This window comes from Ranitomeya variabilis, chromosome 4 (assembly GCF_051348905.1).
Source record: "Ranitomeya variabilis isolate aRanVar5 chromosome 4, aRanVar5.hap1, whole genome shotgun sequence".
Lineage (NCBI taxonomy): Eukaryota > Metazoa > Chordata > Amphibia > Anura > Dendrobatidae > Ranitomeya > Ranitomeya variabilis.
Window position 1 is genome coordinate 290,271,401 of NC_135235.1, and position 24,346 is coordinate 290,295,746.

The window sequence follows — 24,346 nt, forward strand, 5'->3', positions numbered from 1 at the left end:
TCACGCAGTGTCCGAGAAGCGCCACACCGGTGGGCGTGGCCTGCGGGCGTGATGCTGCTGTGGGTGGCGTTTTTCCGGCCTGGTCTAAGGCCGAAGCTGGGGACTAAATTAGGAGAGTCCGGCCGCTGGGCCGGCGATGCGCTCGGGAGCCCCCACCCCCCGCCAAAAACTCACCGCTGAAGCTGGAGGATGGAGTCCTGGCCGGCGAAGGTAGTAAGAGGGGAGACGGTGCAGGAGCCTTCGATCCATCATCTCCTTTGCTGGGGAGGTGGAGAAGGACCATCCAGTGCCATGCAGCACCGCTGTTTAAACAGTGGTGGTGCAGAGGGGGGCATCCGGACGCCATGTCAAGGGGGCCTCTGTGTAACATAAGGGTTCGATCTGCAAGCCTGGCTGTGACGTCAGATGGCCAGAGCTCACTGCGCCTGCACCAGACAGTACTACACAGCGCAGGCGCCAGATTTCATGCAAAAACAGCGTGATGGGGGCGGCGCCCGGCGCCCCTGAAGACTTTAGTGACGGCAGTGTGGCGTTTCAAGCAGGGGGGTGAGGACCTGCCTCCCTGGCGAAAGACAGGTATTTTGGAGAAGTTATAAAAAGCTTTATTTTGGGAATACATGCACCAAAAACTAAAAGAGCCACCTTGTTAGACTGCAGCATTACTGCTGCACAAGGTGGCTCTTTTAGTTTATAACGGCTGGAGGGGGGTGACAGTGGCCCTTTAAGCATTTTATGTACTGATGGGTTCATCTAAAGTCTGTTCATGCAGAGCGATAGTGACAGCTCGTCATTGATGGACGGCGTTGGTCTGATTTCTCGGCACAGGTGTTCCAGCCATTTGGGGGGTGATGGAGTAGAAAAAATGCACCTTAGCATAAAGAAGAACCTTTTCTATTAATACGTACAGTTATATATAGTGTTGAGCGATACCGTCCGATACTTGAAAGTATCGGTATCGGAAAGTATCGGCCGATACCGGCAAAGTATCGGATCCAATCCGATACCGATACCCGATACCAATACAAGTCAATGGGACTCAGGTATCGGACGGTATTCCTGATGGTTCCCAGGGTCTGAAGGAGAGGAAACTCTCCTTCAGGCCCTGGGAACCATATTAATGTGTAAAAGAAAGAATTAAAATAAAAAATATCGCTATACTCACCTCTCCGACGCAGCCGGGACTTCAGCGAGGGAACCGGCAGCGTTGTTTGTTTAAAATTCGCGCTATTACTTGGTTACGTGAATTCCCGGCTTGTGATTGGTCAGGTCGGCCATGTTGCCGGGACGCGGACCAATCACAGCAAGCCGTGACGAAATTACGTCACGGCTTGCTGTGATTGGTCCGCGTCCCGGCAATATGGCCGCCCTGACCAATCACAAGCCGTGACATCACGGGAGGCTGGACACGCGCTCATTTTAAAATGGGCGCGTGTCCAGCCTCCCGTGACGTCACGGCTTGTGATTGGTTGCGCCGCGGTCAACCAATCACAAGCCGGGAGGCTGGACGCGCTCATTTTAAAATGGGCGCGTGTCCAGCCTCCCGTGACGTCACGGCTTGTGATTGGTTGCGCCGCGGTCAACCAATCACAAGCCGGGAGGCTGGACGCGCTCATTTTAAAATGGGCGCGTGTCCAGCCTCCCGTGACGTCACGGCTTGTGATTGGTCAGGGCGGCCATATTGCCGGGACGCGGACCAATCACAGCAAGCCGTGACGTAATTTCGTCACGGCTTGCTGTGATTGGTCCGCGTCCCGGCAACGTGGCCGACCTGACCAATCACAAGCCGGGAATTCACGTAACCAAGTAATAGCGTGAATTTTAAACAAACAACGCTGCCGGTTCCCTCGCTGAAGTCCCGGCTGCGTCGGAGAGGTGAGTATAGCGATATTTTTTATTTTAATTCTCTCTTTTACACATTTTAACATTAATGTTGTTGCGATACCCGATACCCGATACCACAAGAGTATCGGAATCCCGGTATCGGAATTCCGATACAGCAAGTATCGGCCGATACCCGATACTTGCAGCATCGGAATGCTCAACACTAGTTATATATACACATACTCGGCTGATGACTGCATTTATTCTTCTAGGTGCACACAGTATCGTGCTGCTCCAGCTGTGAACATAATTGCATTTGGAAGAAATGTTCATTTGTGGGATTCGCCGCTGATGTACAGTTGATCTTAGGATCACTATACTTTAATCGGACACATTTTTTCTTTCCAAAAACATACAAAAAAACAAACTATGGCATGATACTAAGTCACAAGTGAAAAGTGCAATATATAATTTCCAAAAAGTAACACGTTGCCAAAGATTGGATACAGTCCCCTCCAGTAAATAGAAGACGATGCTCCCTTTATGGACACCTTTACATAGGATCTTACCACCATTTTCGCCTCTGGCTTCATATACACTGCATTTTTCCCCACTTCTCCTTTTTCCTCAAATTCCGGTCTGTCAATTTCAGCTTCTTCAAATTCGTCTTCACCTTGATTGTTGGGATCTTTGGCTGGATCGGCTGCATCCTCCAAAACCTACAGGGATATATGGTTAAATGGAGAGAATTCGAGACAGCCACTTAACATTTGAGTTTAGGGTCCCGTATAGTGGCAGCACACCATGTACAAGCTACCCGAACCCAACCCTAAGGCTAGGACTACATAGGAACCTTTTGCATTGCTACTCATGAAATACGCAAGGTGTAGATCAATAGTTAAATCAATCACTATGAAAATGTACAACTCTACCATGCATACTTTTAAATAAATTACCTGCAAAAACAGTCAAAAACCCAAATTATGGACATGTCCATCAGAAAAGATCCCATGTAGTGGCTGTTACCTTAATCTAATGGTATCTTACTTGTGGCCTAAATATTCTGTAAGATGGTAGGACACACTTTTAGGAACAAAATAATGGAGCGCTATCCATACAGTAATGCAAAATAGCTGCCTATGGGAGGTACAGAAAAAGCCGAACACTCTCTTGGTGGCCCAGAGCTTCCCGAAGCCATACTCGCTGGCTACCGGAGCTTCATCATGTCAAAGGGTCATCCATTTGGAAAAATCCCATTACAATCCAACGTACTGAATATTTTTTCCCCCAATTGGCAATGGTAGGGCAACGTTGGCGTTGCCCAAAGAACACCTGAAATTGGTTGAATATGAAAAAATTGTACAGTTCAATGACAGCTGGGATATACAGGACATGAATGTTAGCCGGTGGGAGGCTTCGTGCACACGGTCAGCAACTCCAAATAAGAAGGAAGATGTGAGAGTGTATTAGTCCTAATCTCTGGGACAATCTAAGATAGTGATCTACAGGGATTCAAGCGTCCTGCGGCGGCGTGCTACCGGTCACATATCGGCTGCATGTCAATGAGCTGGGAATAAGCAGTGCACAATTGCTGTGGCTGTGAAGCCGAGCGCTGAATGGTAATGCCTTTCCTTACCGGCGTATCCTGCCCTACGTGCAGTTTCTGGGCCTCCTCTCTGTCAATCACTCCGGCATCTGCAAGAAGGTGATTCAATTATTAATCTCGTATCTTTTTTTTTTCATTCTGTACAATGAACATACACAGTGCGAGACAGCGACACGTAGCCCCCACATCACTCCAAGACAGTAACACAACTAGATATTATCACATTGACTACTAGAATTAAAGAAAATCCCAGTAAATGCAAATTCCCCCATCGTCCTTTGCTAAGAAATATTTCTGTAAAAGGTTAGGAGACAAACAGTGTGCCTGCAATTAGAAAAGCAAATATCGCCGGTTATGCAGCAATACAGGTAAGAGGGTGAATTCCTTTGTAACTAGATAGGCTTATACAACCAAGACATGACTAGATAGAATATTTAAAAGGGGTATTCCCATGCCCACATGATAGGTGATAAAGATCACTAAATATTGAGGTCAGGTGTTGCCCACCTGTCAACACTTTAAAAAGGACTAGTCACCTGCTAAAAAAAAATACCTTGTAAGAATCCCTGAGCTCCCCTTATTCTGCCGCTTTTTTCCGTTTTGTGCTGCATCGCTCCCTTGCAGAGATATTCGCATTTGTTTCTTCTGCGCAGTATGTGATATCTTTGCTTACAGTTCAACTGGGCGTTTCTTCAGAGTCTTCTCTGTGGGCGTGCACTTTCACCCCTCCCTCCCACAGACTGCCAATCACAGCACAGCAACTGATAGACTACTGATCTTTGATTGGCAGCATTTAGGAGAGAGGGGTGAAAGCACACAACCGCAAAAAAGACTGTGAAGAAATATTCAGTTGGACTGCAAGCAGATATTTCACATACAGCGCTACAGAAGAAACAAATGTGAATATCTCTGTTTTTTTTATTGGAAAACCCTTTCAAGGGATGAAAAAACGACAAGGGCTTACTTAAAGTACTTCAATCCAAAACTTGATGTAATTTTAGTAATGTGCAAAGAGCCAGCACATAATGTCCTTTTTCACAAACTGGGTCAAAAATGGTCAAGATTTACGTAAATTTGCATTCAAGATCCAGGACGGTTGACATTTCTAAACGGGAATATTTATTTACAGGTTTTCCCCAGAGTCCTGAAAAGGAAATCGGCATATTTGTACAGTGATAAACTCTCCTGACGTCTATCGGTATAACTAGTAAGATTAGCTATTCATGATCCTAGGAAACCTTGGTGACAAATACTGTTGGAGCAACAACGGTGACCATATTGGATGTCACCCAACCTCCATTAAAGAACGATTGATAAAAGACTGAGTCAGTGAGGGGGATCATATGCGAGGGTCGATATGTGTCCCCCAGGATGCGAATGGAGTCTTATTAAATCCACTGGAGTGCCTCGGATTCACAGCAGGATGCCTGTGAATCACAAGGCAAAATAAAAAAGCGTGGATTGGGTCCAAGTAGTAATCCAGTCAGATTCTTAGCAAAACCCGTTAAGGGTTTTTTTTTTTGAGTGAACTGCAGGATACTAGTGGGTGCGGTTCACTCTCTCCAACCGGGTTTTGGAAGTTGCTCTATCATCACGATTCCATTTACATCTGTCAGTTTTTGACTTGGGTGTGTCAGTTTGGAGTTTGCAAGCTGCAGAGCAGGAGGCTCTGTGCAACCCAGGCCTGTGTGGAGCTAACACAGAGCCAGGGAACTCAAGGCCGCTGATGCACCCAAAAGACACAGCGGTACCATTGTCCACGGCTACAGGTTTTGAGTTCTGGATTTTGTTTATGGAAACCCGGCTGCGATCTGCAGGATATCACTCTTGCATGCGAGTCTTCAAATAAAGACATTGCTTATGTTGGACATTTCTGTGGTCCCTGCCTGTCTGTCGCACTGCACCAACCCCGCTGCACTACAATACCCAGTGATGAAACCACAGTTGTTGATGCACCATTCCCTCTACAGGTGGCACAACAGTTTCATCAATGATGGGGGGGCCAATAAGTCTAAAAGAGCTGTAAGCAAGTTGGAATACATGTCTTTATTTCTATGTGCATGTAGCTCCTTCAAAGAAAAGTCCAGCACTACTTTTACATGGCCAGTCCGCTCCTCCATTACTGCGAAATCAGGGTTTTAATTGCTATGCAAATGAGACTGAAGAGCTATGGTAGATCTGAAGCCTCTGTCACTCCAGCTCTATTTCCCACCCAGCATTGCCTCCCTATAATTGATTGATGGCTCCTTTGCCTTAAGTCACACAGAATGTGTCAGTCACATATGAGAAGATAGAGCTTGGAAGTGAATAGAGCTGGAGTGACAGAGGCTTCAGATCTACTTTAGCTCTTCAGCCTCATTTGCATATTAACACAAATGCTGATTTCTCAATGATGGAGAAACGCATTGGTTCTGTAAAGGTATTGCTGGACTTTTGTTTGAAACAGTTACTACAGGTGCATATAAATATCTTGGGAGGTGAAATCCTGTTGACATATTCCCTTTAAAATTAAAGGTCATGTCCCTGTAGTGAACCAATGACGAAGAGGCATTTGTAAGGTGCCCTAAGCCGTGCAGTCAGGTCTGGGTTATGGGTTTGCTTTTAATTAAATGGATAGGATGAATGACTTGGTTGGGTGGTTTGTAGATACTGATGGCATAGCAATACATACTGTATATACATACAAATGGCATAAAGCAACTTGTAGGTTCAAAAATATAAACTTTTTTAGTAGGAGAACTGTGGTAGGCTCCATTTGTAATTCTTAGATGCGAGCTAACATATGGAAGGTTAGTAAGCAATCTTTAATGAAGAGCTTTGTGAAGGAGGGTACAAGCCTAGCACCCTGCTGAACCTGGCCTAGATTCAGTGCACGGATCAAAAATGTACAATGGTGAAGGTTTAATGAGAGATCATTAGTAGAGCTACAGCACCCTGATGTGCGGCGTCTCATTAAAAGATGTAAGAAGGATCCCCACTGGTGGAACCCCCTGGCCAGAGCCTGCACCCTTTGATTGCGGTAAATTAACATTTTAGAGGTTTGACAACAAATGATCACACAAAGCACCAAACAACTTTTACAGGGATCCTAAGTAAGTGTATTCCAATATAAGTACAAGAAAAATCACCCCATAGTAAAGGACTTGTGACCAACCAGAGTGTGGACCTCTACCCTATAGTAAAGGACTTGTGACCAACTGGAGTGGGGACCATCACCGTATAGTAAAGGACTTGTGACCAACCGGAGTGGGGATCCCCACAGAATAGTAAAGGACTTGTGACCAACCGGAGCGGGGACCCTCACCATATAGTAAAGGACATGTGACCAACCGGAGTGGGGATCCCCACAGAATAGTAAAGGACATGTAACCAACCAGAGTGGTGATCCCCACCGTATAGTAAAGGACTTGTGACCAACCGGAGTGGGGATTCCCACAGAATAGTAAAGGACTTGTAACCAACCGAAGCGGGGACTCTCACCATATAGTAAAGGACTTGTGACCAACCGGAGCAGGGACCCTCACCGTATAGTAAAGGAGGGACACCCTCCTTATAGTAAAGGACATGTGGCCAACCAGAGCAGGGGGCCTCCTCCTTATAGTAAAGCACGTGTGACCAACCTAAGCGGGGACCCACACCCTAAAGTAAAGGACTTGTGAGCAAGCAGAGCAGGGACCCCCACCTTATAGTGAAGACCTTGTGACCAACCAGAGCGGGGACCCTCAACCCATAGTGGAGGATTTGTGACCAGCGCAAGGACCGCTCTCTCTACAGGTTTAATAACTACTACATAGTCAAAAGTCGGGTTCAGAGAGACATATTTCACAGTCCATATAAGGACCGCAATGCCCACCAAAAAAATATATCTCCATCTTCTCCATTCTGTGAGGCTGCAGAAATCGGATAGACATGTAAAAGACATGTAGAGGAAATAAGCAGTTCTGGAGCTGAGCCGATACATGGAAGGAGGTGAATGCAGCAGCACCCTGGATACACACAGAGCTCACATCCAGCCTGTATTACTGTGAGAGACATTCCCACAAGAGAAAAATCTGAAACTTGGATCAGATTGCAAACTGGACATCAGAAAGTCTGAAAATGAGTGAAGGAATGAAGGTTGCAGCCTGAAATTTATTAACTAAATGTAATCACTAACATATGTAAAAATATTTGTTTCCATGTTAGAGGTATCCTTAGCGTTAACTCAACTCCCTAAAGATTTATAACGTATGGTTACAAGGACAAAACAAAAAGCAAAGACTGTTCCGGTCAATGATGTATGATTTGAGTAAAGCAATATACTGCAATACATGTAATGCAAAAGAATACCAAGACCGAAAGAGCAATCAATAAGTGTAAAGTGCATAGTGCTCATCAGGAAAAGCATCAACATAGATTATAATGTGCTCACAAATGTGAAGAATGGGGGCAGCCGGGCACACTATAGAAGACAGCATAGCAATAACCAGAACGACCATTGAGAAGGAAACAGAAGAGAGTCTACACGTTTCACCACGTATCGTGGCTTCCTCAGGGGTAAAGCTTGTGTCTTGTATACATTCCCTTAATTAATAACCTAAACAATTTGTATAAAATGTTAAATATATGATACCAAATCCCGACTTGTGGTTGCTCATAGATAATAATGGGTTCCATTGCGTTTTTCCGTTACCCTGACTTGTGTGTAAATCATCACTCACCCATCTGCAGCTCATCATCTGCTTCCATTTTGTGGTCGCTCTCTTGTGGTAACGCAGGTTCCCTCTTCCCAGTTGGAACATTAACATGATGGGTGACAGATTTCGCGAGAGCATTACCAATCCGGTTTTTGTTGTCTGCTTCGGTTATACGGGCGTTCACTTTGTTAACTATGTCCTGCCAGCTGTAAAAAAAAAAAATTACAAATCATCAGCAATCATTATTAAAGGCAGTCTGTCACCCAGATTTTTGCCATGTTATCTGAGAGCATCATGTTGTAGGGGAAGAGACCCCGATTCCAGGGATATATTATTTACTGGGCTACTTGCTGCAGTTTTGATTGAACACACTGTTTTCTCTGTTGTAGATCTAGCAGTTCTCTGAATTCTGAGCTCTGTATAATCCCACCCACACCACTGATTGGCAGCTTTCTGCCTATGCACAGAAAGCTGCCAATCAGTGGTGGGGGTGTGGTTACACAAAGCTTATGAAGGACTAGATGGCACGAGACAACTAGTCACCATAACTGGTGGAAGTGCAGCTTTCCTGGTCTTCTATATGAACAGCACAGGACTGACAGGAGGCACAACAAGCTCTCCAGTCCTGACATGCCCGTTTTGGAACTCTGCTTTACACTGTTCCTCTGGAAATATATTCCGAAACTGACAATTGAACTGTTTTCACTCTCCTCGTCAATGCGGACGTGTCCCTACACACCCGGTGTTTTTGCCTCTATCCTCTTGCCAACATTAACATGACTTTCCATACGACACGATGAGGTCAGATGGGTTACACCAATCCATTATACTGCCATTATTTGCGGTAAAGGAATAATTTAGTGGCGAAACCTCTGAAAACAGCTTAATTAGGGAGGGAAGAAATTGCATGCCCCGAGCACTTCTCAATCCTAAGGACGCAATAATAGCTTTCATTGTCACCCCCACTGTGTCAATTAAAACAAAGAAAACTTCATTAGGGATTTTGGCACAAATTTTCAATCACGAACGCCAGGACTCGCTTTAGCAAGTCTTCTGGGGGAAAGACGTCGCCTCCGGATTTGCTCAGGAAGCATAATTAAAAGATACAAGACCTCAATGTTTCCAAGAGAACATAAGAATACTCTTATTGATCACATAGGGGTTGTTCGGCGGTAACCCATCTCCCCTGACTCCTCCTTACACAGGAGCACTCGATCGGCCAAGCGCTCCTGTGTTCTCTACAAGAAAGCCACCGCCAGACATATCTGGCAGTGGCTTCTCACTATGGAGAAAAAAAAAAACGGCCATTGGAAAACCAATCGTTCTATCCCCCAACAACATTAGTGGTGGCAAACTAGAGAGATCCCCTTAAAAATTAGGCAACTGGCCAATCCCCTGATATTGGAGGGATTCAGCTGACTTTAGTCTAATGTGAGTGGGTGCCTTAAGGCAAGCTTAGATATCATTTTTAAATGGACCCTACAAATATGAGCCCCCTATTTTAATGTTCTGAAGTGTGCTGAGTGCTGTGAAACCCAGTGATCGAATGAGAAGGAACCGGTCAGCAGGTGTTTAATTCCCCTGCAGTGCCACCGCTGGTGGAATGATGCATTAGTCTACGTTCACATTAGCGTTCGGCGCCGCAGCGTCGGGCACCGCGTCGCCGCATGCGTCATGCGCCCCTATATTTAACATGGGGGCGCATGGACATGCGTTGTGCTGCGTTTTGCGACGCATGCGTTTTTTTGGCTGCAAGCGTTGGGCGCAGGAAACGCAGCAAGTTGCATTTTTTTTGCGTCCAACTTTCGGCAAAAAAGGACGCATGCGTCGCAAAACGCAGCGTTTTAGCGTGCGTTTTGTTGCGTTTTTGTTTGCGTTGTGCGTTGCGTCGCCGACGCTGCGGCGCACAACGCAAATGTGAACGTAGCCTTACACCGCTCCTATTTAAAAAGGGTTAGGGATTATCCTAACAAACATTTATGACCTAGCCTAACAATAAGGTATAAATGTATGATCACTTGGAGTTTGACCGCCTGGGCCCCCACTAATTACAAGAATGCTTGAATGAAGCGGTAGTGCGCATGCGTGATTGGTATTCCATTCGCTGTCTATTGGGAGCCTTGGTCACGGATGAGTACTACATCCATGAACCGCTAAAAGTGAATGGTCACACATAAGCACTAACAATTGGGGTTAATCGTTGTGTCATCCTGCAGATAGGGCAGAGGGGAGAGGCTCCTGCTGCAGACAGTTGTCTTACAGCCAGACACAGGATAGTGTACAGGGCAGAGGAGAGAGGCTCCTGCTGCAGACAGTTGTCTTACAGCCAGACACAGGATAGTGTACAGGGCAGAGTGGAGAGGCTCCTGCTGCAGCCAGTTGTCTTACAGCCATACACACAGGATAGTGGACAGGGCAGAGGCTCCTGCTGCAGCCAGTTGTCTTACAGCCAGACACAGGATAGTGGACAGGGCAGAGGGGAGAGGCTCCTGCTGCAGACAGTTGTCTTACATCCAGACACAGGATAGTGGATAGGGCAGAGGAGAGAGGCTCCTGCTGCAGACAGTTGTCTTACAGCCAGACACAGGATAGTGGACAGGGCAGAGGCTCCTGCTGCAGCCAGTTGTCTTACAGCCAGACACAGGATAGTGGACAGGGCAGAAGGGAGAGGCTCCTGCTGCAGACAGTTGTCTTACATGCAGACACAGGATAGTGTACAGGGCAAGAGGAGAAAGGCTCCTGCTGCAGCCAGTTGTCTTACAGCCAGACACAGGATAGTGGACAGGGCAGAGGCTCCTGCTGCAGCCCGTTGTCTTACAGCCAGACACAGGATAGTGGACAGGGCAGAGGGGAGAGGCTCCTGCTGCAGACAGTTGTCTTACAGCCAGACAGAGGATAGTGTACAGGGTAGAGGAGAGAGGTTCCTGCTGCAGCCCGTTGTCTTACAGCCAGACACAGGATAGTGGACAGGGCAGACGGGAGAGGCTCCTGCTGCAGACAGTTGTCTTACAGCCAGACACAGGATAGTGTACAGGGCAGAGGAGAGAGGCTCCTGCTGCAGCCAGTTGTCTTACAGCCAGACACAGGATAGTGTACAGGGGAGAGGCTCCTGCTGCAGCCAGTTGTCTTACAGCCAGACACAGGATAGTGTACAGGGGAGAGGCTCCTGCTGCAGCCAGTTGTCTTACAGCCAGACACAGGATAGTGGACAGGGCAGAAGGGAGAGGCTCCTGCTGCAGACAGTTGTCTTACATGCAGACACAGGATAGTGTACAGGGCAAGAGGAGAAAGGCTCCTGCTGCAGCCAGTTGTCTTACAGCCAGACACAGGATAGTGGACAGGGCAGAGGCTCCTGCTGCAGCCCGTTGTCTTACAGCCAGACACAGGATAGTGGACAGGGCAGAGGGGAGAGGCTCCTGCTGCAGACAGTTGTCTTACAGCCAGACAGAGGATAGTGTACAGGGTAGAGGAGAGAGGTTCCTGCTGCAGCCCGTTGTCTTACAGCCAGACACAGGATAGTGGACAGGGCAGACGGGAGAGGCTCCTGCTGCAGACAGTTGTCTTACAGCCAGACACAGGATAGTGTACAGGGCAGAGGAGAGAGGCTCCTGCTGCAGCCAGTTGTCTTACAGCCAGACACAGGATAGTGTACAGGGGAGAGGCTCCTGCTGCAGCCAGTTGTCTTACAGCCAGACACAGGATAGTGTACAGGGCAGAGGGGAGAGGCTCCGGCTGTAGCCAGCTGTCTTACAGCCAGACACAGGATAGTGTACAGGGCTAAATGGCTAAGCTCCTGAGACACGCACAAAATTTCTTTACTTTACTTTATTTCTTGGGGGTAATAGGTGGGATTTTGCAGCTGGAAAAAAGTTTTTTTTTTCCGAAACTGGAAAATCCCTTTAAAAAAAATTGTGGAATTGGAAACTAAACCAACATTGGGTGTAGTTTTATAGTTTTACACTGAACCCTATTATTCCTGATTATTTATGGCTCACAAAGATCTATACAATCGGCACGTTTGAGAAAATACTGAATTATTTCTGACATTTGGGCGCCTGTAAAAATGGCTCTTTTCCTGTGCAGCCGAGAACTGAAATGCACAATGACCACGTCCTTTACCTGTACATGCTGCTTATCCGGAACCTGCGGGTGGTTTTTGACGCAGGGTTCCCGGCTGCGTATCACAAATCACGACATGTGCGGTCACCTTTAAAGACTCAGCTGTAAAACCTAAACTCATTTCAGTCCATGATGGAGCAGAGGGGATTAACCAGCGTGAAGATCTGAGCCGCCGCAATAAGGATAAAGGATTAGAGGCGGAATGAAAAGACTCAGCACTCAACCACGCACCTGTGAATGGAGACTGGTTTATTAGCAGCCACGGCACTGGCGGTGGGGGACTTTTTATCTACAACTCCCGGGGGGCCAGGACCAACTTTATTTTGCAGCTTTTGGTCACGTGGTATCACTTTTTGGTTTTCGATCTGTAATATACAAGCCTCTAATTAATAAGACCAAACCTAGCGTTGCGTATATTATATATTCCATACATACAGTTTGTCATAAAAAAATTAAATTAAAAGTAAATTAAAGTGAACCGGTCAGCTCTCTGTACATGGAAGAAAAACTATTCTTCTGCTCGGACGTGAATGTGAAGGCCAAAACCCAAACCAAAATCTCAATTCGCAGACACGTGTTTCAGATTGTTGCCCCTCTTCAGTGCAATGCAAGATTTCTGATTAGTCTGCATGAGAGGCTTCTGACTGGGGTCTAAAGGGTATCCTTTCTCTTCATGGAAAGTGACATGCTTGAAATGTCAATGCAAAGAGCCTTATAGGCCATATCAAAGCTACTATGTAAGACAACACCCAGAAACAAGTGTCTGCAAACTGAGATTCTAGTTTGACTTTTTTCCAAAATCATGTGGCAAGGCTCGTTAAAGAGTCGCTATAGACTTTTAGGATTCTAAAGTTCTAGTCCTGCTCCTCTCTGAAGAGGTAATTTGCATATTAAATTTCCCAGGGAAGCATTGCACAGCCTATAAGTCTCCTTACACTGGCATGTCAAACATGTGATGATCCACAAGGAGAAACGTTACCCCTTAGGTCTCATTTTTATCCAAGCATATTCATCAATGTTGATATTAGTCCATAACCAAATGAAGTTGGATTCTGACAAAGAATCTCAAATTAATTGGAAAGTGGAAATAATAAAAAATTAATCTTGAAAATTGGTAATATCTCCATTTACCTCAACGAAAAATAGTAGTTTGAGATTCAACATCCTGATTGTTGACTGAACCTTTTTTTTCCTTTCATAAATTCATGTAATTTTATAAAAAAAAATATATATAATTTTTTGTATTTTGCCTTTGGGACTAATTAAAAGTTTTGCAACACTTTCCTTCTACAGCCTCTGTGTTGCTCTGTGTATTGCTGGCTGCAGAATAAGAAAACTGAGAATCTGTCAGCGAGTTTCTAAATCTTTTATCTGTCTTTTTTATGATTTATGATAACAGACCACATCAAAGTTTAATGTGCCAAGAAACAAAGAGCCCGTTAAAAGCAAAACGGTGCAATTTTTTTTTTTATGAAACTCAATTGCAAAAGTGATTTTGAACCCCAAATATTTGCATGTAAGTGACAAACAAAACTAATAATAATTTGTTCCCAGAGATGGACAAACGCCTTATTAGGACACAGAAAAAAACTAAAAATTTGTGTACCTCTTTGCCAGCCGGGAGACTGTTAACTGTCCTGGTAAATCTGGAAACATGGCTGTCATTCTGCATGGCTGGCTTTATGGGAGCTAGATGTACAGAGGGACTTTGATTTAAGGAGCTCTCTTGTCCTCCAGGTTGGACATGTGACAGCTGCTTCCCGCGTCCTCCCGGGAGGACATCTTCTGAGATCTTTTTGCTTCCCTGTGAGATCTGAGGCACCTGTGGATTTTGGTCTTTGAAATCCTTAAAAAAAGAAAAATGAGTCGGATGGCCAAAGGTCATAAAAAAAAAAAAAAAAGTTCCGGAAAAGCATATACAACTTTCACATCCAGCCTCACACTCACAAGTGTTTGTAGAAGAGAAGACAGACTTGGCTTTAGCTTTAGGCCAGACTGAATACAACGCAGCTTAGCTCATAAAATATTAAAACCATAAAAGACATAACAAGAGCTGTCACCCAGGAACAGAAAATGCCAAGAACGGGAGGCCTGCATTATGATACAACTGCCAAAACCTATTAAAAGGCTCGGGAGATGTCGGTGAAAAATAAAAGGTTCACTGGTAAAAATAAAATAATAAAAAAGGCCAATGTAAGACACATAGAGTGTTCTGCCTTCTTGTAGAAGCAGGTCTTCTATTAATATTAATATCACTTAAAACATTTACAACGTAACACACATCACCTTGTAACAAAGGATTCATTCTGCCATGACGAGGTTTGGTAAAACTAATGTCAAAACCCCAAGATAGAAACATAATAAGCAAATAAATAAACAGCAACAGTGCATAAAAATAACATAAAGTGCTTAGTTAACATCATTTTGATTGATAAAAAAAGTAAAAAGCCATCCCACCGTGTCAAGGTGACCCTATTCGGGACAGTTCTAACCTCTAGTATTAAAACCTCACCATGTGTCAAGTGACTTAAAGGGGGGATAAGGGCTGAGAAGGACTAAGACCTGACTAATACACACCCAGCCATGGGGAACTACATGAATGTAATGCCCAGCTCAAGGGAAAAGGAGACCACATCATTATTTGCATAGAGTCCAAAAAAACTGAAACAAAAACAAAAAGAGATGAAGAACTGGAATATAAATTGGTGTGCATGCAGCATGTAGGCGAACTTTCACACCGGCCACTAAACAGACAAAACCCAAAATCTATATATATAATCATCTAAGGGGCACTTCCGTCTGTTTGTCTGTCTTTCTGTCTGTCACGGAAATCCCACATCGCTGATTGGTCGTGGCCTGCCGGCCGCGACCAATCAGCGACGGGCACAGTGTGGCCGCGAATTCGCCCCTTCCTACTCTGTCAGTGCCCCCTCCATACTCCCCTCTAGTCAGCGCTCACACAGGGTTAATGGCTGCGTTACAGAGCGTTATGCCGCGGTGTAACGCAGTCGTTAACGCTGCTATTAACAGGCAGCAACTTTTTACTATTGATGCTGCCTATGCTGCATCAATAGTAAAAAGATCTAATGTTAAAAATAATAAAATAAAAAATCATTATATTCTCACCTCCGTCGCCTTTACCGCTGCTCCTCGCGACGTTCCGGTCCATGCATTGCGGTCTCGCGAGATGATGACGTAGCGGTGTCGCGAGACTGCTACGTCATCATCTCGCGAGACCGCAATGCATTCTTGGGACCGGAGCGTCGCAAGGAGCATTGGTAAACGCCTGGGCTGGAAGGTGAGTATATAACTATTTTTTACTTAAATTTTTTTTTTAACAGGGATATGGTGCCCACATTGCTATATACTACGTGGGCTGTGTTAGATACTGCATGGGCTGTGTTATATACTACGTCTCTGTGCTGTGGTATATATTACGTGGGCTGTGTTAGATACTACATCTCTGTGCTCTATACTACGTGGCATGTGTTATATACTGCATGGGCTGTGTTATATACTACGTGGCTGTGCAATATATTATGTGGCTGTGCAATATATTACGTGGCTGAGCAATATATTACGTGGCTTGGAAATATACTACGTGGGCTGTGTTATACACAGTCTCTGTGCTATATACTACGTGGCTGTGGTATATATTACGTGGCTGGGCAATATACTACATCGCTGTGCTCTATACTACGTGGCCTGTGTTATATACTGCATGGGCTGTGTTATATACTATGTCTCTGTGTTATATACTACGTGGCTGTGCTAATACTGCATGGCTGTGCTATATACTGCGTGGCTGTGCTATATACTACGTGCGCTATGTTATATACTATGTGGGCTGTGTTATATACTACGTTGGCTGTGTTATATACTACGTGGGCTGTGTTATATACTACGTGGGCTGTGCTATATTTCTCTGCTGTATCTGTGTATCATGAATCGTGGTATGTGTTAAAGAGGGGGGCCCACTGAGACTCTTTTGCCGGGGGCCGTCAAAAACCTAGAGCAGGCCCTGGCTTCACTGATTGGTCACGCCCGGCCACGAACAATCAGCGACAAGCGCAGTCCGGCCGCGAATTGGCGCGGAATTTGAACCACGCTTCGCCAATTGGTTGCGCCCGGCCGGCCGAATCCTGTGTATAAATTGCATTATTCTGAAAACTTCATAAATAAACTACATACATATTCTAGAATACCCGATGGGTTAGAATCGGGCCACCATCTAGTAAAAATATAATAAGCAAATACCCTGCAGTAAATAAATAACAATAGTGCATGAAAATAATATAGGGTATATTCCAGTTCATTTTTTAGGTTTTTGTTTCATTTTGTTTGCACCTAGTTTAGGCTACGTTCACACTAGCGTTGTGCGCCGCTGCGTCGGCGACGCAACGCACAACACACGCAAAAACGCGTCAAAACGCACGCAAAAACGCTGCGTTTTGCGACGCATGCGTCGGTTTTTGCCGAAAATCGGACGCAAGAAAAATGCAACTTGTTGCGTTTTCTTGGTCCGACGCTTGCGGCAAAAAAGATGCATGTGTCGCACAACGCAACAAAAAAAAACGCATGCGTCCCCATGTTAAGTATAGGGGCGCATGACGCATGCGTCGCCGCTGCGTCGCCGACGCAAACCCGACGCACATTAGCTTAACGCTAATGTGAACGTAGCCTTATATAAATATGTGGCCTTCCATTTTTTTTAAGCTGAATATTACATTCATGTCCATTATTCGGGTCTCAGTCCTTATTCACATGTACGTCACTTGACAAATGTTAAAGGTTTTAATACTGGAGGTTAGGACCATCCCGAATAGGGTTACCGTGATGTGGTGGGATGGCTTTTATTATAATTTTTTTTTTTAATCAAAATTATGTTAACTAAACACCCTATATTATTTCCATGCGCTATTGCTATTTCTTTATTTACTGCAGGGTATTTGCTTAAAATGCTTTTATCTTGGGTTTTGTCTGTTTAGTGGCCAGGGTAAACAAGCACCTACACGCTGCATGCATACCACATTTTATCCCAGTTAATTTCTTTAGGTTTTTAACACTAATGTCAGAAGGAAGCACAATGCATTTATTTAAATGGTTATTCCTCTTTAAAAACAAACAACAAATTATCCCCTATCCACAGAACGCTAAGGGAATAACTCTTTAAAGGCATTGTCCAAGCTTGGGGGCTCAACCCTGTAGTTACTCTATGGGACTGGAGACTTGTGAATCCTCACAGGGTGCACAATGCACGCAGTCAGGATTCTCCAGCACCGTGAGTGGGAGGTCATGTGAAGTATGCGATCTGCACACTTCCGCCCACATTCCAACTAGACACGTCTTGTCTCACTCAATTCACTTGTATTGAGAAAGGCTGCACACATCTAGTCTGCATGTATACAAATTACATACTTTCAGTATGCACCCCCTGCTTCCAGCCCCAAAGAATCCTTACAGTGTCCAGTGTGCGCACTGTGAGTATTCATGAGTCTGCAGTCACAGAGTAACTGCAGACTTGAGTCCCGAATCTGGACAACCTCTTTAACATTACATATATTGATTTGTAGCACTAGAATGGATAATAAAACCCTATTAGGGAACTCCAATGTAACCGAGATGTCTCCTTCTCAGAACTTCATCTATAATCAGAGCAGAGAATGTTACAAGAAGCCTCTGCAGGGGTCGGGATGTCCATGCATTTTACAACGGAACCCGCGTCATGTTGTAATTTCCCCTGCAGTGAAATAAAAGCTTATCGGTCACTAGATTTTACAATACAATCTGAACACAATATTAGCTACTGTTCATTTCTTAGACCTGATGAGGCTGGTGTACTGAAAATCCATGTCAGAATGGCGGTCTAATCCTTTTTTAAAAAGTTTTCCAGCCTGATTTTAAAGTAAGGACTCAGAAAACCAATATCAAAATGACTGTATAATTACGATTTTAAGCTATGTAAGTTACTCCAGCCTCATCAGGTTATAGATCTGTTTAATAATGTATATGGTTTGCATTGTAAAATCTGGTGACAAATCCTTTTTAAACACCTAGTGGTGGTTTGATTTCTGCTTATTGATTTGGGTTCTAGCAGTGAGAGGTGAGGAGGAGGTTCGGCCATGTAAACGTGAGAATAGAGAGAAAACTTTCCTTCATATTTTGTCCCAGAGTTTCTTACTAGACAAATATCACATTTCTTATGTTGTATACAGTACAGACCAAAAGTTTGGACACACCTTCTCATTTAAAGATTTTTCTGTATTTTCATGACTATGGAAATTGTACATTCACACTGAAGGCATCAAAACTATGAATTAACACATGTGGAATTATATACTTAGGAAAAAAGTGTGAAACAACTGAAATTATGTCTTATATTCTACGTTCTTCAAAGTAGCCACCTTTTGCTTTGATGACTGCTTTGCACACTCTTGGCATTCTCTTGATGAGCTTCAAGAGGTAGTCACCGGGAATGGTTTTCACTTCACAGGTGTGCCCTGTCAGGTTTAATAAGTGAGATTTCTTGCCTTATAAATGGTGTTGGGACCATCAGTTGTATTGTGCAGAAGTCTGGTGGATACGCAGCTGATAGTCCTACTGAATAGACTGTTAGACTTTGTATTATGGCAAGAAAAAAGCAGCTAAGTAAAGAAAAACGAGTGACCATCATTACTTTAAGAAATGAAGGTCAGTCAGCCCGAAAAATTGGGAAAACATTGAAAGTGTCCCCAAGTGCAGTAGCAAAAACCATCAAGCGCTACAAAGAAATTGGCTCACATGAGGACCGTCCCAGGAAAGGAAGACCGAGAGTCACCTCTGCTTCTGAGGATAGGTTTATCCGAGTCACCAGCCTCAGAAATCGCAGGTTAACAGCAGCTCAGATTAGAGACCAGGTCAATGCCACACAGAGTTCTAGCAGCAGACACATCTCTACAACAACTGTTAAGAGGAGACTTTGTGCAGCAGGCCTTCATGGTAAAATAGCTGCTAGGAAACCACTGCTAAGGACAGGCAACAAGCAGAAGAGACTTGTTTGGGCAAAAGAACACAAGGAATGGACATTAGACCAGTGGAAATCTGTGCTTTGGTCTGATGAGTCCAAATTAGAGATCTTTGGTTCCAACTAGCGTGTCTTTGTGCGATACAGAAAAGGTAAACAGATGGACTCTACATGCCTGGTTCCCACCGTGAAGCATGGAGGAGGAGGTGTGATGGTGTGGGGGTGCTTTGCTGGTGACACTGCTGGGGATTTATTCAAAATTGAAGGCATACTGAACCAGCATGGCTACCACAGCATCTTGCAGTGGCATGCTATTCCATCCGGTTTGCGTTTAGTTGGACCATCATTTATTTTTCAACAGGACAATGACCCCAAACACACCTCCAGGCTGTGTTAGGGCCATTTGACCAAGGAGGAGAGTGATGGGGTGCTACGCCAGATGACCTGGCCTCCACAGTCACCAGACCTGAACCCAATCGAGATGGTTTGGGGTGAGCTGGACCGCAGAGTGAAGGCAAAAGGGCCAACAAGTGCTAAGCATCTCTGGGAACTCCTTCAAGATTGTTGAAAGACCATTCCTGGTGACTACCTCTTGAAGCTCATCAAGAGAATGCCAAGAGTGTGCGAAGCAGTCATCAAAGCAAAAGGTGGCTACTTGGAAGAACCTAGAATATAAGACATAATTTCAGTTGTTTCACACTTTTTTGTTAAGTATATAATTCCACATGTGTTAATTCATAGTTTTGATGCCTTCAATGTGAATGTACAATTTTCATAGTCATGAAAATAGAGAAAAATCTTTAAAATGAGAAGGTGTGTCCAAACTTTTGGTCTGTACTGTACATTGGTGCATGCCGCAGTGTGCAGCTGGATAGAAACAGATGTCGGCTCTGCCTGATGATGACTGTACAGCTCTTTTTGATACATTTAGTTTCACGTTACCTTCTTATTAGCAGCCAGGAATTGCTGGTGTTGTGTGTCAGTGCCCGAGTCTTTGAAGCTTGGCATTTTCTTCAATGCATCCTTCAATTGGCGGAATTCCTCCATCTGAGCCTAGGAAAAGCCAATCCGAATAGTAGATGAGCAGATGAACAGCAGGTACAGACCGCTTTTTTTTTTTATAAAAAGACTTGGTGCAAAAAAGGGACCGGGAGCTGCTGTTACAATGTGTTATGCACCTCAAGTATCTAAACTGCCTCAGCACAAAGGCTCATCACGGTCGGCGGAGAGCTATTGAGACCGATGCAAAAGGAATAATGGAGCAATTGCCCAAAGCAACTAAATTACTTCAATTATTGTAAAAAAAAAAAACACTTTGAAAAAAAAAATGAGAGCTGAAATCTGATGATGTGCATCTATATCCTGATACGAATGGTTTGCATTAGTCGTGCTAAATCCTCCTTTTGTATATTATGTCTCTTCACATCAAACTTCTACTTAAAGGAGAAAAAAAAAATAAAGGAAAACAAGAAAATGTCATTATAAATAAATTCCTAAATATTTTTAATTAGCAAACTACATTTGTTTTGTGATCGATATAGAATTACAATAGCCGTCGTCTTGTTACGCTGATAGAAAACATGAGAGATGGCCGCTGGCATCATCACGATAGAGGTCGTCAGGTGGATAAAGGTTTCCTGTACCTTTAAGAATTCAGTAGCTGTAGGATTTAACTCCTATAATGTGCTCTATATTAGAAAGTGAAAAAACCCTAAGCAAGAAGTGACATCCTGTCAGTTGTGTCAATCACAGATTACAATGGATTGGAAATCACTTGTAAAAGCTTTTATACGATATAGTGTGAGTAATCTCCGAACAATCAAAGCAGGGATGAATAGTTAAACAATGGGAGGAAGGATTAGTAACAGATTGTTACCCAGTTGCAGCCTGGATTTTGCTATAGCACGACTTCTCATTTTCAATAGCCGATCTTTTCCACTTACTGAATATTGAAGAACAACTGTCCTGGTGGGATGGAGGTGCCATTGCACCCAGGTGCCCTGTAAGGATGGCCGTATAATTGACGACTAGCCACATGGTTACAATGCTGATAGAAAGGGTAGATATATTCAGATTTTTTTTTTAATGTGGATTATTAGGCGGAACCGCCTTAAAATGCACAGCAGAGTACTCAAGTATTTGGGTATGTGCACACGGCGTTTCTATAGGAATTTTTGGAGCAAAAACTCTCTACAAATCCTCCTCAAAAACTTGTAGTTTCCATTCCATTCCAAAAAAGACATCATATGCACCCACCCTTTAAGGATTTGAGGTTTTTTATTTGGATTTTGATGTGGATCCACTTTCAAATCTACATAAAAAATTCAGGAGGAACCTCCCCTTACCAGACACTGAATATCCCTAATTAATTATGGCAGATTTCACACCTACGACTCGTCAGCAAGTTTTTGATAGCCACCAGCTTTCCTAGCAGTGGCAACAGGCAGGCAATACATATAATAACAGATTTAAATGAATTGTTTATTAGGGAACTCAATAAAGATTCCAGAACAGGCAAAAATATCATGTCTCACTCTGGAGGACCCCCCACACCCATGAATTATGCAGAGAGCTCATTAAAGGGGTTTTCCACTTCCAGTACTGGAACATGAAGGGTGAGCACTATTGGGTTTGTTATTCTATATGTCTGCAAGTGTTGCTTAAAGTGGAAACCCCCTTTAATTTCAGTGGACACCGTGTAATTCTTCATTTTTCCTGCGAGGGCACTGCAGGGAAATTTAATACGTTTCCTCATTAGATAACAGTTGATTTCTGGGGTTCCCAGGAGTCGGAAAATCTGTGATCAGACTTATTGCAGGGATTAGGCTATTAAAAATTTACAGGCCAAAGTCTCCTATGTCTGGTGCTACTTAAAGAACTCTAGAAGGTCAGCTGTATGTGCACCGGGCATGATTGATGGCGTAAATTGTGAGTTATCGTGCACAGGGGGTGTCTGCACTGCAGGAGATAGATGAAATCCATTTAAAAGCCATGCAGCGCTGTAAATAATGCATCCCCCATAATAAGTATGTGAGAAGGGTATAGAAACAGTTAGGATCAATACTAATAAATATGTAGCAGCGCACAGCCAGACAAACACACTACGGATACAATTCAGGCTGCTGTACGGTAGGATTCAGATAAAGGCAATGCGACTCTACGTCCCCATTGGAGCTTCACTGGCTACATAAGTAGCATGTTCATTCCCAAGTTTAATAAGAATTATAAAACTGGAAAAGATTGGAGTTCAAACTGTAGAAGGAATCAAGTATTGCTAAACTAAGAATATATTCAGCATTTTATTGCAGCCACCACTAGAGGGAGCTTACTGCATACTCTATCTATACATCCCAACAGTAAAACTGTATGCAGAAAGCTCCCTCTAGTGGCGGCTGCAGGCAGCTAGATCTTTATCATTGACCTCAATTATTAAGGGGGAATTTGGAGCTTTGTGTCAAAAAAATGAAAATCCGGCAGCTATAAAACAATTATTTGTGCATAATTTAAAGCAAAAGAGAATGAAATGTTGAACATTCCCTTTTAGGAAGAGAATAGGGAACATGAGATTTCTTCTTGGCAGTTCCTCGCTGCTACATTAGTGTACCAGGAATCTGAGGAATCGGCTCCCACCACAAGAATGCAAACATTACTCCCAGCTTCAGCCGAGGCAGCGGAAATCAGGTCTTTACGAACAGATCTGTGTAAATTTAACACTTGGAGTTTTTTTTTTAAAGGGAACCTGTCATCTGAATTTGGTGGGACCTTTTTTCGGTCCAATGGGTGGTGTTTTCGGGTGTTTTATTCACCCCTTCCTTTCCCGCTGGCTGCACGCTGGCCGCAATATCGACTTTTAGTTGATTTGCTGTCCTCCATAGAACACACCTGCGCACGCGCAGTATGCTTTGCCCAACTGCGGGCAAAGCCGAAAAGCATTAGTGCGCATGCGCCGGCGCACTATGTCCCGGAACACAGCGAAATACTTCCGGGACGTAGTGCACCAGCTCATGCGCACTAATGCTTTTCGGCTTTGCCCGCAGTTGGGCAAAGCATACTGCGTGTGCGCAAGGCAAGATTGCCTTGCGCAGGCATGTACTACGGAGGACAGCGAATCAACTTCAAGCCAATATTGCAGCCAGCGTGCGGCCAGCGGGAAAGGAAGGGGTGAATAAAACACCTGAAAACACCGCCCATCGGACCGAAAAAAGGTCCCACCAAATTCAGGTGACAGGTTCCCTTTAAGACCATTTGATACACCCTGTCCTAAACAGGAGATGATGGGCGTGACTGCGCCTGATTTAGTAATAGGCACGGTGCACTACACGTAAAAGTATAAAAGCCTTATACGTGTGCAAGAATAATACGTAGGAAGTATGATCTATGTGGGTGAGCGTTCATCAGTATATTGCACCTGTGCAACCTCCACCATATAGCGTCATGGCTTCTGCACACTGTGTGAATTTGCCCTTATAATACAAAGTAGGACTTTTATATGCAATTTATTAAAAGAAACATCCTGGAATTTCCTAAAGACAAAAAAATAAAACCTACGGCTGCCATGAGATTGTGTTGGGGACATTTTTGGACTTCCGGAATAATAAATCTGTTGGAAACTTTCTGGATGACTTCAGGGGTAACATTTCTCCTTAGGCTACTTTCACACTAGCGTTAACTGCAATACGTCGCAAATGCGTCGTTTTGCCGAAAATACGCATCCAGCAAAAGTTCTTGCTGGATACGTTTTTTCGTCATAGACTAACATTAGCGACGCATTTGCGATGCACTTGCGACGCATTGCAAAACGTCGCGTACGTTTTGCGACGCTTGGGCGTGTGGTAGCGGACCGTCGGGAGAAAAAAACGTTACATGTAACGTTTTTTGCTCCCGACGGTCCGCTTTTTCCGACCGCGCATGCGCGGCCGGAACTCCGCCCCCACCTCCCCGCACTTCCCCGCACCTCACAATGGGGCAGCGGATGCGTGGGAAAAGTGCATCCGCTGCCCCCGTTGTGCGACGGAGACCACGCTAGCGTCGGGAACGTCGGCCCGACGCACAGCAACGGGTCTTTCCCGACGCTAGTGTGAAAGTAGCCTTATGGAGAGTGACATACCAGCTGGCTTGTCA

General features: G+C 44.4%; 1 protein-coding gene across 2 annotated transcripts in view; it reads right to left on the bottom strand.

Annotated features, from left to right (window-relative positions):
* LOC143764525 (uncharacterized) overlaps positions 1–24,346 on the bottom strand; it is a 111,041-nt gene that overhangs the window by 19,852 nt on the left and 66,843 nt on the right. For both annotated transcript variants that reach the window (XM_077250152.1, XM_077250153.1), the window contains exons 7-12: positions 20,168–20,278; positions 13,829–14,068; positions 12,454–12,587; positions 8,128–8,309; positions 3,458–3,516; positions 2,391–2,540 (exon numbers count right to left, since the gene is read on the bottom strand). In XM_077250152.1, the coding sequence (XP_077106267.1) occupies positions 2,391–2,540; positions 3,458–3,516; positions 8,128–8,309; positions 12,454–12,587; positions 13,829–14,068; positions 20,168–20,278 (876 nt within the window). The remainder of the gene's footprint in view (positions 1–2,390; positions 2,541–3,457; positions 3,517–8,127; positions 8,310–12,453; positions 12,588–13,828; positions 14,069–20,167; positions 20,279–24,346) is intronic.